The sequence below is a fragment of the Pelophylax lessonae genome (assembly GCF_965119305.1).
Source record: "Pelophylax lessonae genome assembly, chromosome: 4".
Taxonomy (NCBI): domain Eukaryota; kingdom Metazoa; phylum Chordata; class Amphibia; order Anura; family Ranidae; genus Pelophylax; species Pelophylax lessonae.
The window spans coordinates 643,959,972-643,974,117 of NC_138771.1; the positions used below are offsets into that span (position 1 = coordinate 643,959,972).

At 40.2% G+C, this 14,146-nt stretch overlaps 1 protein-coding gene across 1 annotated transcript; it reads left to right on the plus strand.

Moving 5' to 3' along the window:
• Positions 1 to 12,997: 12,997 nt before the first annotated feature.
• Positions 12,998 to 13,945, plus strand: LOC309552960 (olfactory receptor 5G26-like; the record flags this gene model as incomplete). Its single annotated transcript, XM_082253866.1, has 1 exon — positions 12,998 to 13,945. One exon carries the CDS (start codon positions 12,998 to 13,000, stop codon positions 13,943 to 13,945), a length of 948 nt encoding a protein of 315 aa, XP_082109992.1.
• Between the last annotated feature and the right edge of the window lie 201 nt (positions 13,946 to 14,146).

Sequence of the window (14,146 nt, forward strand, 5' to 3'; positions counted from 1 at the left end):
TTGTTTCCAAATTTAAAACCTTTCTGGTCCTATCCCTCATCATGGGCATTACTAAAAAGAGTGAGTTGTGGTCATATTGGTCCACTGACCCAATTCACCATATGTTTGTGTTCTCTGCTGCCATGGCCAGGACTAGATACGAGCAAATCTTGCGGTTCATGCATTTCAGTGACAATGAACTCTGTTGTCCTCTGGGAGACCCTGGATATGACCAGCTCCACAAAATTCAGGCCCTCGTAAACCACTTCAACCAGAAGTTTGCAGCCTTGTATACATCCAAACAAGCTGCATTGATGAGTCCCTGATCAAATTTTCTGGCTGTCTTGCTTTCAAACAGTTTCTCCCCAGCAAGCGTGCCAGATATGGGGTCAAGATGTATACGCTCTGTGACAGGGCAACATGTAGTTTCTGGATTTATGAGGGATAAGATAGCAATGTGGAGCCCCTCAACTGCCCAGACTACATGGGGAGCAGCGGCAAGATTGTTTGAGACTTGGTGTCACCCTAATTCAAAAAGGGGTACCATTTGTACATGTACAATTATTACACAAGCTTGCCACTTTTTAGTCACCTTTTTGATTTTTGAATTGGCGCGTGTGGCACCGTGCGACCTAATCGCCGGGGCTTCCCCCAACAGCTTATAGATTCCTGACTTAGCCTGCTTAGAGCCTGCTTGAAGTGCAATAAATTGCTGGTCTTACCCCCTTAATTACCAGGACATTTTTTGTGATATAGAACTGCATTATTTTTACTGACAATTGCGTGCTCGTGCGACACGTCCCCAACTAAAATTGATGGGTTTTTTTCAACAAATAGAGCTTTCTTTTGGTGGTATTTGATCACCTCTGCATTTTTTTTTGCGCTATAAACAAAACAAAAAAAAGGCGACAATTCTGAAAAAAAAAACAATATTTTTTACTTTCTGCTAAAAAAATATTCCCAACAAATAAAAAATTAAAATCTATTTTTTTTTCATTATTTTAAGCCAATTTGTGTTCTGCTACATATTTTTGGTAAAAAAAAAAAAAACCCAATAAGTGTATATTGATTGGTTTGCACAATTTATGGCGTTTGTATTTCTTTTTTTACAAGTTATGGCGGCGATCTGCGATATTTAGCGGGACTGCGACATTGGGGCGGACAGATCGGACACCTAACTGTCATTTTTGACATTTTTGTGAACAGTGGTTCAGCCATTTTAGTTATCTTAAGTTTCTAGAATTCCTTTTGTGTTAAAATCATTTGCTAATACTGCTGTAGTAATGTTTATATTCTGCATGAGAACTTTGCTCACGCTAGAATTCTTACAAGATAAGAGTCCCGTCTTTAAATATAAACAATGTTATTTTTTCCAAAATGTTGTGAAAATAGTCTGGGTCAATTTAACATACGCAGATAATGACCTTGTGGGAAGGTCTATGAGACGCCACCGAGATGACTTGCTTTTTCAATGTTTTCCTATGAGAGTATTTTGCTATATAAACTGTAAGAGATTCAGGTCTTTCTGAATGAATCATTATGCTGTTTGTGTCATGAGTTTAAATCAGAGTGGCCTCCAGGCCTGCAGAGTCCAGAGGTCAACCGGGTCGAGTCCGCAAGTCTACCGCTTTGGAGTGGTCAACGCCAAAAGCAGGGTTGGGGTTATTACCAGGGATGATCAAAGAGTTAAGTGTGTCCCTAGGGGGTGCTTTCTAACTGTGTGGGGGATGGGCTCACTAGATAAACACAGAGACCTGTGTTCCTGAATAGCAACGGCGGCTGGTCGGCAAGCTGTTAAAGGGGGGCTTCAAGATTCTGATAATCACCCTGCACCCCCACAACCACTGGGTCGGGGTTGTGGGGAAAAAGCCCTTGTCCTCATCATTATGGGGAGGTCCCCCTTGGCAAAGTATGTACCATCCCATGTTTAGGGCATGTGGCCTAGTAAGGTTTAAGTGGGCACATGCTTGTATCCCCTTTTCCTAGTCTGCCAGGCTGCATGCAGAGTTCCCTCATCATGATGAAGGCTTGTGGCCTAGTATGGTTCATTGTCGCATAACCACACAATTGTCAGTTAAAGTAACGCAGTGCCACAAAAAATTGGCATGGTCCGGAAGGGGGTAAATCTTCCAGAGGGCAAATGGTTAAACCCAATGCAAGCCAGAATGCACTCACCTTTCCTACTGCCTAGACAACTGAAAACTGCAGGATGCTATGAAATCTCATGCAGCTTTCACAGATTCTTCGCTCTGCCCTTCATCCATTACAAGGTACACTAGGTATTTGCTGATCAGAGAAAGGGACCAGTGAGAGCTGTGGGGGGGACTATGTAGATTGACAGTGCCACAAGTGTCTGTTTTATTTCTGAATTGGGCACAAAATTTCTCAGCAAGGTAAAGGAGTTGTGTATACAGGTATGCATTATCTGTAAAGCCTAAGTTTAGCCCAATCAACACAAGGGACTTACATTCAATGCAAAATGTCCCCTGTGCTGCTAGATGCTCTCTTAGTTGAAATGCAAAGTCCTCTCCCCTTGCCATATCCCTGCAGTTCTACCCCCTGCCATACTCCTGCAGTTCTACCCCCTGCCATACCCCTGCAGTTCTACCACCTGCTGTACCCTTGCAGTTCCACCCCCTGCCATACCCCGGCAGTTCTACCCACTGCCATACCCCAGTAGTTTCACCCCCTGCCGTACCCCTGCAGTTCTACCCCCTGCCATACCCCTGCAGCTGTAATTTTTCAGTGCTGAAGAGTTAATATTATCAGCTGAATCTGTCATAGACACTTATTATTATTATTATTATACAGGATTTATATAGCGCCAACAGTTTGCACAGCGCTTTACAATATGAGGGAAGACAATACAGTTACAATAAAATTCGATACAGGAGGAATTGGACGGCCCTGCTCATTAGAGCTTACAATTTAGAAGGGAGGGTCAAGTGAAACAAAAGGCAATAACTGTGGGGGATGAGCTGATGGAGAATATGAAGGTATAGTTGTTAGGTGTGGGTAGGATAGGCTTCTCTAAAGAGGAGGGTTTTCAAGGATCGTCTAAAAGCCAATAGAGTAGGAGATAATCGGATAGATTGGGGTAAGGAGTTCCATAGGATTTGAGAGGCTCTGGAGAAGTCCTGGAGGTGAGTATGGGTGGAGGTAACAAGGGAGCTAGAGAGCAGGAGGATTTGAGAGGAACGAGGAGAGTGATGAGGTTGGTATTTTGAGACTAGGTTAGTATTGTAGCTGGGGGCTGAATTGTAGATGGCTTTGTAAGATGTTTGTAAGGTGGAGGTTTCCACGCTTATGGAGGAATAAATTGGCTACAGCCTACCTCAAAAATATAGACTGTAAGGTCAATATTTAGTATGTAGTAGGGGTGGTGAGGTAATTGACGCTGCCTAAAGATATTAAAGTGTAGTGGTATAATACATTCTTAATATCACAATAAATATTGTACAATCATATACAGAAACAGTAAACCATGTATAAAATACTATAAATATAAAGTGCAATAATGCAAATGGTGGGTAAATAAATAAATAAATAAATATATATAAAGTGCTTAGTGAGCAGGAAGTGACCAAATTAAGTGAGCAAACGTTCAAAAAGAATATCTATCGGTCACTATGAAAATGAACAAAATATAAGTGAAAAAAAGAATCAAGTGTATCAACACAAGTTGATAAATTGAAAAGTAAAGTGATTCCAGTAGAAATTGGATACAATATAACTGTATGTGATAGTGAATAAATATAAAAAAGTGATCAAGTGCAATTGGTCCTAAAAATTGATAAAAAGACCAGTAGAAATGAAAAGAAATGACCAAACACTATGCGTGATAGTGAATAAATACAGTATATATCAGAGAGAAAAAAATAATATATATACCAGAGAAAAAAATGGTTAAGTGCAATTGGTCCTAACAAGTATAAAAAATTGATAAAAGGACCAGTGAAAAATAAAAAGAAGTGACCAGAAAAGATAAATATATAAAAAATTGTAAAAAAGTGGGCAGAAAAGTCCATAAAGTTCATAAAGTGATTTTAAGAGAAAAGTATCCGATTGATGGGTGACTCTCAAGGTGATCCAGGTGTTGTGTGCCGGGTGAGGAAACCAGTGCTCCCCTTTCAATATCTCCCGCACTCACCAGAAGTCGGTACCCCTGCAGGGGTGACCAGCATGTTGGTAATAAGGTATGCCCTCAGCCAGGTGTTATCCTGCGTACCGATCACTTCAGTGGTTAATCCTGAATCATCTTTCCCATATATACCATATATTCAAATGGGGTCAGTAAGCCTCAAGTAAGGTTCACATCCATCAAAAATAAATCCAGGGACATGTGCAGGAAAAAGAGCCTCATATAGTGAAGTACTGATTAAAAATAACTTTCTTTATTATAAAGTAAGAGTAGTACTCAAATTAAGTGCAGGTAAATAAGCGAGCAGTGTATCAGGGACCGCAAGACCCTCTCTAGCGGTGACTTCCTGGACGCTATGCGAGCCTACCGCCGAATCTGCATTCCAGTGATGCGGAAATTACGTAATTATGCCCTACGCGTTTTGTCATCAATGAGCCTGTATTTGAACTGACCAATTGTACATGATAATTTAATGTATTTATGACTGTAATTATCTTTGTTATGAATTTTGTAATACACAATCTTTGTGATTTTATGTAACTGTTTAATACTTTTTTGGTACCATCAAAATCTCTCATCCCTCAAACCCTCCTTCCCTTTTCCACTTTCCTTGTTCCCTCTATGTCCTCCTGGCACATGCTGCCTCAAAATATTCATGCTGTAAAGGCACAACGGTGCCTCCAAACCATCAAACAAGTGAGCCTCCATAGAGTCTCGTTCAATAGTAGTGCAAGAAAACATCACTATGCATGCCATAATTCTTTCCTCAGGTGATGTGCCCTGCTATCTGCAGTGTAGGGCAGTCTAACCAAAAAGCGCTTATAGGAAGTCATTGGTAACAAACATCTGAAAGAACATTGTAAAACATGAAACATAAGTACCTGGTCCCGAGGCGAGGTAAACTTATGGAACCATAACTGCCGCTAACTGTGGACTTCCAGAGCGAACCAAAAAGTGAGAGAGCAACCTTGAAGTGTCGGGAATCCTCTTTCGGTCATTGCTGGAGTGAGGGTTCATGGATATCCAGTCAATTTACTGCATCCGTAGCTGTTACAAAGAATTGTGCCCAGTGACTCTCAGGGGTGCCGGGTAGGGCATAGCATAGGGTAACCCCAGGCATTGCAGCTGTTGCTTAACATCAAGGAATTTGAAATGCTGTTGTACTTCGGTTGAAAAATCGGGGTGGAATGAAATCTTTACTCCATTGAATTGGATGTTGGACCCTTCTCTCGTCAAATAAAGTACTTTTTCTCTGTCATGGTAATGAAGAATGCATGCCAACATTGGCCTGGGTGCATTACTGGGTAGGACTCTGGTAGAAACTCGGTGCAGCCGTTCAACCGTGAACAAAGGCGTGAAGGCATCTTTACTAAAGATGTCCAGGAGCCAATTTTCAATAAACTCTGTAAGATCTCTACTTTCTATTTTCTTCTGCAGACCCACTATGCGGACGTTATTGTGTCACAATCTGTTTTCAATGTCATCAGCTTTGTTTTGTTTTCATGAGCTAACCAGGCAGTGGAGCAGGATTCAGTAATCAAAGGCAGTAACTGACCCTCCAAGTCGCTGATGCGGCTTTCCGCCACTGTGGTTTTTTGTAGATCTTGTCTGAGGAGGGCCAATTCCTCAGTTAGCGCCCTTATGCAATTTTTCATTGTTTTGCCAGAAGCTGTGCATTTATGAACTGCCTGTAAGATCTTGCTTCTCTCCCTCAGTAAGATCATCAGGGCATAATGGCTGTTCAGAGTCAGGCAGTGTCATGGCATCTGCCTCCAGCTCCCTGCAATGTATTAGAATCAGCTTGTGTGATTACAGGATCAGTGCTTTCTCCTTCCACCTCCTTTCCCTGCATTTTAGACAGTTTTTTAGTATAATATAAAATGTCCTCAGGATTATCTTTGCCTGAAGGGTGATTCATCTTACTTTTGGCTCCTGGGTCCTTGGGCTTGTCTGCTCCCCTCGTGGTTCTCTGTGGCAGGGCTGCAACCATGCAATGTTGGCTATCCATAGCCACTTCATCCTTGTTTTTCCTGGTCATTTTGAGGTAAACAGGTAACCCAGGGCACTGATGAACTCCTGAGAGCCCCCTGTAGCTATCGGTGGCAGTTTCAGAGCAGGTGGTGGACAGGGAAAGGATGATATCATGCAGGGAGCTCCGTGAGACTGATATGCTCACATGCCCTGATTGGCCACAGCCCCTCTGCTTTAAATATTGAGTTAAACTTAGACTAGATATTTTTTCTATGACAGGATCAATTTAAACCTTCTGGGAAGGAGACCACGCTGGACTGACTCACTTAGTTGAGGGTCTGTAAGTGAGTAATAGTGGGGGCGTGTTGGGAGAGTTTTCTTCCCAATGGATCCGGCCGCCTTGGCGGAAAGGTGGCGGTGAGCCCTTTTGAGGGACTGGGGCTGCTACCTCTGGGGCCTCGAGGTTGTGAGGGTAGATAAAAGGAGCGCCCAGAATCCAAAAATTGAGGTGAATACATAAACGTTTTATTGAAAGTAGCAAAGCATGATATAACCAATGCATTTTGGGGGAACAAAGACCCCCCCTTCTTCAGGGCTACTGCTGTGTGATGTGATGTGTAGGGATGTACCCAGACTGTTGTGTCAGTGATCCTAGAGTCTGGAGGGTGGTAGCATACTTCGGCAGTGGCAGCATCGCCATGCTGCCACTGCCAAAGTATGGTTATACCATGCTTTTCTACTTTCAATAAAACGTTTATATATTCACCTCAATTGTTGGATACTGGGCACTCCTTTTATCTACCCTCACAAGGATCACTTTAAAGGAATTTCACACCATGTTCTTTTTCTAGCTATTTAAATACAAGTTAACAAGAAACTCTATAGCTCATATATACAGTCTGTAAGCAAAAACATATGGAAAGAGAAGAACTGACAACCTAATAAAAATGGATTGAGTTTTCCAGAAGATGTAATGTTTATAAATGAAAAAGTTAGTAAATAGAAGTCAGTACATTTCTCCATGTGATAGTTAATTTTTTTATATTATATTTATTTCAATGGATAATTAATAAATAGTTAAAAAAATATTCACTGAGATAAATATATATTTTTTTTCATATATAATCCCATGAAAATATTAATAAGGATTTCATACTCCCAGTGAGCCATTTAGTTTATTCTTCTTACCTATATAAGCCACAATACTCCATGAACAAAAAATCATCATTGAAACTGCAAAGGTTTAGAGGTGATCTGAAATTATTGTCATTATTATTATTATTATTATTATTACTATACATTTCAATTTTATTGATTGATAGAAATATATTTTTGAGATTATTTAATAAGTTGCCATGGAAAGTTTCAAAACTTTAAAACTCTTTTTTATACATTTTTAATATTGTTTTTCCTATTTTGGCACTCAAGAACATTTGATATTTTGTTGATTACAGTAAACCCCCCTCCATCGCGGGGGTTACGTTCCGGACCCATCCGCGAAAAGTGAAAATCCGCAAAAATTATTAATACACTGTAGGCATGTTTTTGTTAACTGACACGGTACTTTTAAAAGCATTTTAAGGTTTTTAAATACACTTTTAAAACAATAGAAACACATTTAAACACATAAAAGATGATGAGAGACAGAACAAGAGCAATGGAAAACACAAAAATGTTTAATGATTTAATGATATTTTACCAATAATTTAATTGGTAAAATAATATAAATAAGTCTTACAGAAAAAAACGCAAAATACCGGGAACGCGAAAACTGAACCGTGATGGAGCGGGGGTTTACTGTATTTGCAACTAATATGTACCTACTTCCTTTTTATCAGCAATGTGTTAATTATTGTATGAAAACCCGAAGAAATAATTTTTAATTGATTTTATTTATTAAAAAGGAATCTGACTGATTGCTGAGGAAAACTGTACTTTGCAAACATTAGTTCTCGTTCTACGTTTTTAATAAACATTTCAAAGTAAGAGGTAAGTGTTGCTTAATTATTATAACACAGTGAAGCAAGTGAAACAATGGACCATGGAAATAATCTCAGTAGTCAGAAGGTTTGTAGGGAACAAAGGCACAAAATCCAAATCATCAGCTGAGGCTTTGACACATTTCACACACAGAAGTGCTAAAGGCTGTCATAAGACTGTCTATAAATAGGTAGTGTTTGTATTAAAATATATTTAAGACGTTCTTGGGGACGCACGCTTTTTCCTCCACCTGGTCTTCCTTTGGTGATTTTGCATAGGTGGGATGTCGGGATACACATGGGAGCACCTTCTATACATGCATGACTTGTTATGTCTGATGATGATAATAATATTTGCTATTTCTATGCAGGTTAATAAAGGCACATGTTCCATATTATGCTACATACCCCTGAAGAAGAGGATCATTTTAGACCGCAAAACATGTCGGGTTAAATTCCGATGAGTCTTTCTCATTGGATAATTTGTGTGTATATATATGTTGCCGTTGTAATAACCTTGGATGCATTTGTACTGCATATTCCCTTCTTTTACCGTATTTGTTTGTTTGGTTTTTAACATGGATTAATAAATACATTTTACATTTTATATGGTATTTTTGTAAGTTGATGTGTTACGGTACCATTAAAATCCCACTAGCCCTCTCCTCTCTCTTTTTCTTTTTTCCCTTACTTTTTCCTTTTTTGCCAGTTTTCTCTCTTTTTTTTCTGTTTTTTCCCTGATCCTCTCTTTCTTTCTTTCCTTCTTTTCTGTTTCCCCTTTCTTCCCCTCTTCCTCTCCCCCTTTTTTCCCTCCTCATTTTTTCCACCCTTCCCCTCCCCCTCCCCCCCCCTTGTTTTCTCCTTCCATTTCTCTTTCCTTTTCCCTGTTTTCTTTTCTCCTTTTTTCCTTTCTGTGGTGATTGGCTCTGGCACCTTGAGCCTGCACTAATCTTTTTTAGGGTTCTTCCCCCCCTTTTTTTGCATAAGACTGTCTATGTAACTTTGCCTTTCTCCTTTTAATGCTCAAATCAACCAAAGTGAAGCAGTAGCTGAATCATATGAACGTGAATCTTTAAACGTAAAACTGAAAATAACAGCAACAAATTACAAGACAAATTCAAACTCAGACTATTAGCTCAAACACTCACTTCAGTTTGTTAAAGAGGAACTAAGGTTACTAGAAAAACTTCTAGAAGGTAGGATTTGATACTGAAAGAATCTCTGTATGCCCCAGAATACCCTGGTCAGTCCTTTTTATTCCTAAACTGCATGATGGTCTAGGGCATAGGTCAGCAACCCGCGGCTCCGGAGCCGCATGCGGCTCTTTTGAACCTTTGCTGCGGCTCCGGGGCGGATGCTAGCGAGGGGAGAAGGCGCACTGTGCTGTGATGTCGCGTGGGGGGCGGTGCGTGTGTTAGTCACGCACCGTCCCGACGTCACCTTTCCGCCCGCTGTCATAGAGGAGGGCAGCAGCGCGCATGCAGTTCGAAGAAGACATCCGTTAAGACTCCTGTCAGCAGCAGCACGCCAGGCACCAGTGTGAGGTAAGTGAAGTGATGCCTAAGGGGGCATGTATGCCGGTCACTACATTGTAAGGGGGCATGTATGCTGGTCACTACATTGAAAGGGGCATGTATGCTGGTCACTACATTGAAAGGGGCATGTACGCTGGTCACTACATTGAAAGGGGCATGTACGCTGGTCACTACATTGAAAGGGGCATGTACGCTGGTCACTACATTGAAAGGGGCATGTACGCTGGTCACTACATTGGGGTATGATCATTGGGTATAGCAAATTTTGCTATGGGGCCCTGTGATTTCTAATTACGTCCCCGTTTTCGACCCCCCGGAAGGTTTTTGTAGGTTTTGCGGCTCCCAAGTGGCTCTTTAGGTCTTAAAGGTTGCAGACCCCTGGTCTAGGGATTCCCTAAAGTCGCAAAATACTATCTAGCAATCCATATGTTTCTTCTGACATTTCTCTTTGGGTCCAGGATGCCACTTCTGACATTTTGCTTTGGGTACTCATCAAAATTCCTGAACTGGGATCCAATTTCCATCTCTGCCCTACTTTGTCTTACACATAAACTATGCCCATCTTTGCTTAGCCTCTAATGTTACATAACTAAAAACCTGGGATTCTGTTTACTACTAGGGCAATCTCATGTCCCTCTTTCTACCTCTTGTGTCAATCATGAATAACTCTTTTTTTCATTCAGGTATGGAACAACCTAGGGCATTCTCATGGTGGTCATCCCATGGGTTCACATGGGAACGCCATTTTTTATCAGCTCCAAATTTCCCTTCCTGGTTTCTCTACAAGAGACTTATGAGGTGCCAACTTCAGAATCTTTCTGGTATATATAACTTCAAAATTTGATAATTAATTTTATGTCATACCTCTAACTTCCCCTTCGGAAACCATTTTTGAATATGAATGTCAACATTCTCCAGGTTCTACTGGCCTCATCCCAAGCCATTTATGCCACTTAGGACTCTCATAACTCCCTATAATCTATTTCCTATGTGGCTCATTGGGAACAAGACCTTGAGACCTCAGTATATCTTGAGGATTGAGTCAAAGCCTGATCAACAGTAGTGAAATGTTAATTTAATACTGCCTCCCCTGAATCAGTCCTTTTCAGGTGGCATTGGGTCCTGACCCATGAAGCTCATGCAAATCCTGCTTGAATGACAGATGTTGGCAGAGTCTATGGCTAACTGGATTTTGGTTCTGCACACATTATTTCACCTATCTATTCACGGAGATGCCAAGCTAGCCTTGTTACATTGCCCAGTCTTGGACCTTTTCCCATACCAAAAAAAATAAATTGGTGACCTATTTGTTTCTGGATGCTAAACATATATAGCTAAGGCTTGGAAGAAACACCCTGTTTCCTTTTTAGAGGTGAAGGATCGTATGACCACCCTAATTATTATCAAAAAGATGTCTAGTGTCTTTAATGACTCCCACTCTAAGTTTCTTTATATATGGGAAATGTGGCTCATCTACACCTTGCCATCTTTACCTCTGGTCAGTTTAGGCCATTTTTAGCTCACCTAACTGGTCCATGAGCCTGTGGGGGCTCCCTTTACTACCCCCTTCCTCTCTTCATTCCCCCCCCCCTTTTTTTTTTCATTCTCTCTGAATTTTTCCTTCTCCACCTCCTGTACTTTTTTATCTATTTGACATTTTCCACCCTCCTTTTAGTACACTGAGTACACACACACCCCTAGGTTGTTCTGCCCCAGTTGGAATTGTAGGGCTGTTGTATGGGCTGCACAGCCGGGTCTCCAGATCATCATTCCTGCAGCATTGTCTTTGTGTTTATCTTTGTTTGCATGTTATTCCATGCATGTGTTTTGTCCCCCTGCATGGGCGAATATGTTGCTATGTTTCCTTCTTTGAAAGCTTAAATAAAATATTGCAAGAAGGAAGAAATTCTGTATGTCTCTTCTGCCACAAAGGCTTTTTCCCCGTCTACTAGCTTTTTTAACACTAGTGACAGCCATGCAAGAGTTTAAATGAGGAAGAAAACTGGGAGAAGTTAAAAGAGCTGGTGAAGGAGCAATAAGGGAGACTGCAAATCTGGGCTCCTCTAATTTTAAGATTCCAATAGGCCCCCACCTGCATACCTCAAGAATCACCAGGTCAAGGTTGTGGGGAAGATTACACTGTAAATAAAACACACGGGCACCTTTGACATGTCCTTTATAAAAAAAAAATAAAAATAAAACATGTACCATGATGTAAATCCATAATCAATAATTGTTTTTAATTTTTTTTTATTCATTTTAAGAAAGAGTTACAAAGCACAAAACGTCACCATTAAAATCCAAGGCCATATTCTTCCAATAGACTAACATCTTAGGCACAACACAACATAAATACACTAACAAACACTTATGAAAGATGTATCTCCTAGGACCTTATCATAATAACAATATGTATGGCGATTCTTACCCCATAGAGGAGGCAGGAGACAATGTGAGAGGTGGGGGCACCCTACATCTAGATGTAAAATTCCAACTGGTCTTCCTCCATAAGAAAAGTCCAAATGTTCTAACCCTTGCTCCCCATATCCACCACCCCCCCCACTTACTTATCCTTCCCCCTTCATTACCCCCCATCTCCCCTTACTACCTGTGTTTTGTGATGTAACAAAGAAATAACAACAACAAAAAAATCATGACAACGGCCATATGTGATCATTTAGGGGCCAAAAACTTGGGAGAATTGCACATGCAAGGGTTCTTTCCTTACCTTCCTTCACCATATTCCCATACCCATTGCTTTTATTCCTCCCTCCCTCATAATAACCCATTCAAAATTATTGTGAGGGAAAAGAAAGGGGGGGGGGGGCTTGGTGTAATGGGAAGCAGGTGCCCATGCAGGGCTCATGCCATTTCCCATCTACTATCGGTTTTACATATTTACATATTATGGGGTTTCCTCCACCACTCCCTCTCTTTCCTCCTCCGATACATTTTCATAACCAATATTTCCTTTGTAAATCAAAGACGTTTTAAACTCAAACCAGCTTTCCAAACTCCATGGAATTTTACACATACTACACACCAACGATAGAAATGTAGGGAACATGTACACTATATTATTGTATTGTATCAAATCACATGATTAGCCAGAATCTACGTTGTAGTTAGTTTATTTGAAGTTGTGAATTGTGGCTCTTTTACCCCTGCTATTGAATATTTGTGGTATGTTTGTTTCTTTTTTTTCATTTTCTCACCTTACCTATACTTTCCTTCCCCAGTCTCCTCTTTCTTTTTTATTGGCTTTTACATCATCTTTCCTTTCTCTGTCCTCTAACCATTCCCCGTTCAGCTGTCTTTTACAATTCAACTGAAATCTTTTTCATTGGTTGGACAAACTTGTTTTAAAAATATTAATGTTCTTTGTTTAGGATATGAATGAGGAAAATAAGACCATGATTACTGTGATCCACCTCCTAGGGTTCCAGACTCCGCTGAATATAAAATTTTTAATATTTTTTTTATTTCTGCTACTTTACTGTTTGACAATTTGTGGAAACCTCCTGATCATCACACTGGTGGCCTACAGTAAAACCCTCCATTCCCCCATGTATTTCTTCCTCTCCCAGCTCGCTTTAGCAGATATCCTTTTAGCAACTGATATTCTTCCTAACATGCTCCATGCTTTTCTGGTGGAAAATATTACCTTAATTTCCATTTCTGACTGTATCGCCCAGTTATTTTTTTTCGCTGTCTCAGAAACCTCAGAGTGTCTTCTTCTGACAGTGATGTCTTACGACAGATATTTGGCCATCTGTAAACCATTGCATTATACTATGCTGATGAACCCCCAATTTTGCTGGATAGCAGTTATCACAAGTTGGAGTTTAAGTTTCCTAGCAGTATTGACTTATACTTTAGACATATCTAAATTACAGTTTTGTGGTCCCAATATCATTGATCATTTTTTCTGTGACCTTGACCCAATACTACAACTCTCCTGCTCTAATACCACCCTTGTACAACTACTAATAACATTATCAACTGTCATGTTTGGTTTCATCCCCTTTTTTGTCATCATTATATCATATGTTTATATTATAATCACCATTTTTGAAATTCCCTCTATTACAGGTAGACAAAAAGTTTTCTCAACATGCAGCTCCCACCTGACTGTTGTTTCCATATTGTATAGTTCCTTAATTTTTGTGTATTTGATACCCAGTAGAGGGCAGTCATTGAACATTACTAAATTCCTCTCCTTACTGTACACTGTGCTCACCCCTATGCTTAATCCAATTATATACAGCCTGAGGAATAAAGACCTGAAAAATGTTATAAAAAAAAATTATCAGCAACTTTTTGAAGTTGCATTTCCATAATCATTAACATTTTCAAATGACATAACCATGCAATCTATGATCTTACATTCAGGTAACTTTTATCTAAAAATGTTAAGATGAGTTTCTAGAGACCCTCTAGACCAGTGGTCCTCAACCCTGGCCTACAGGGCCCACTAACAGGCCAGGTTTGCAAGATAACTGAAATACATCCCAGGTGATATCATTTGCTGCTCAGTGATT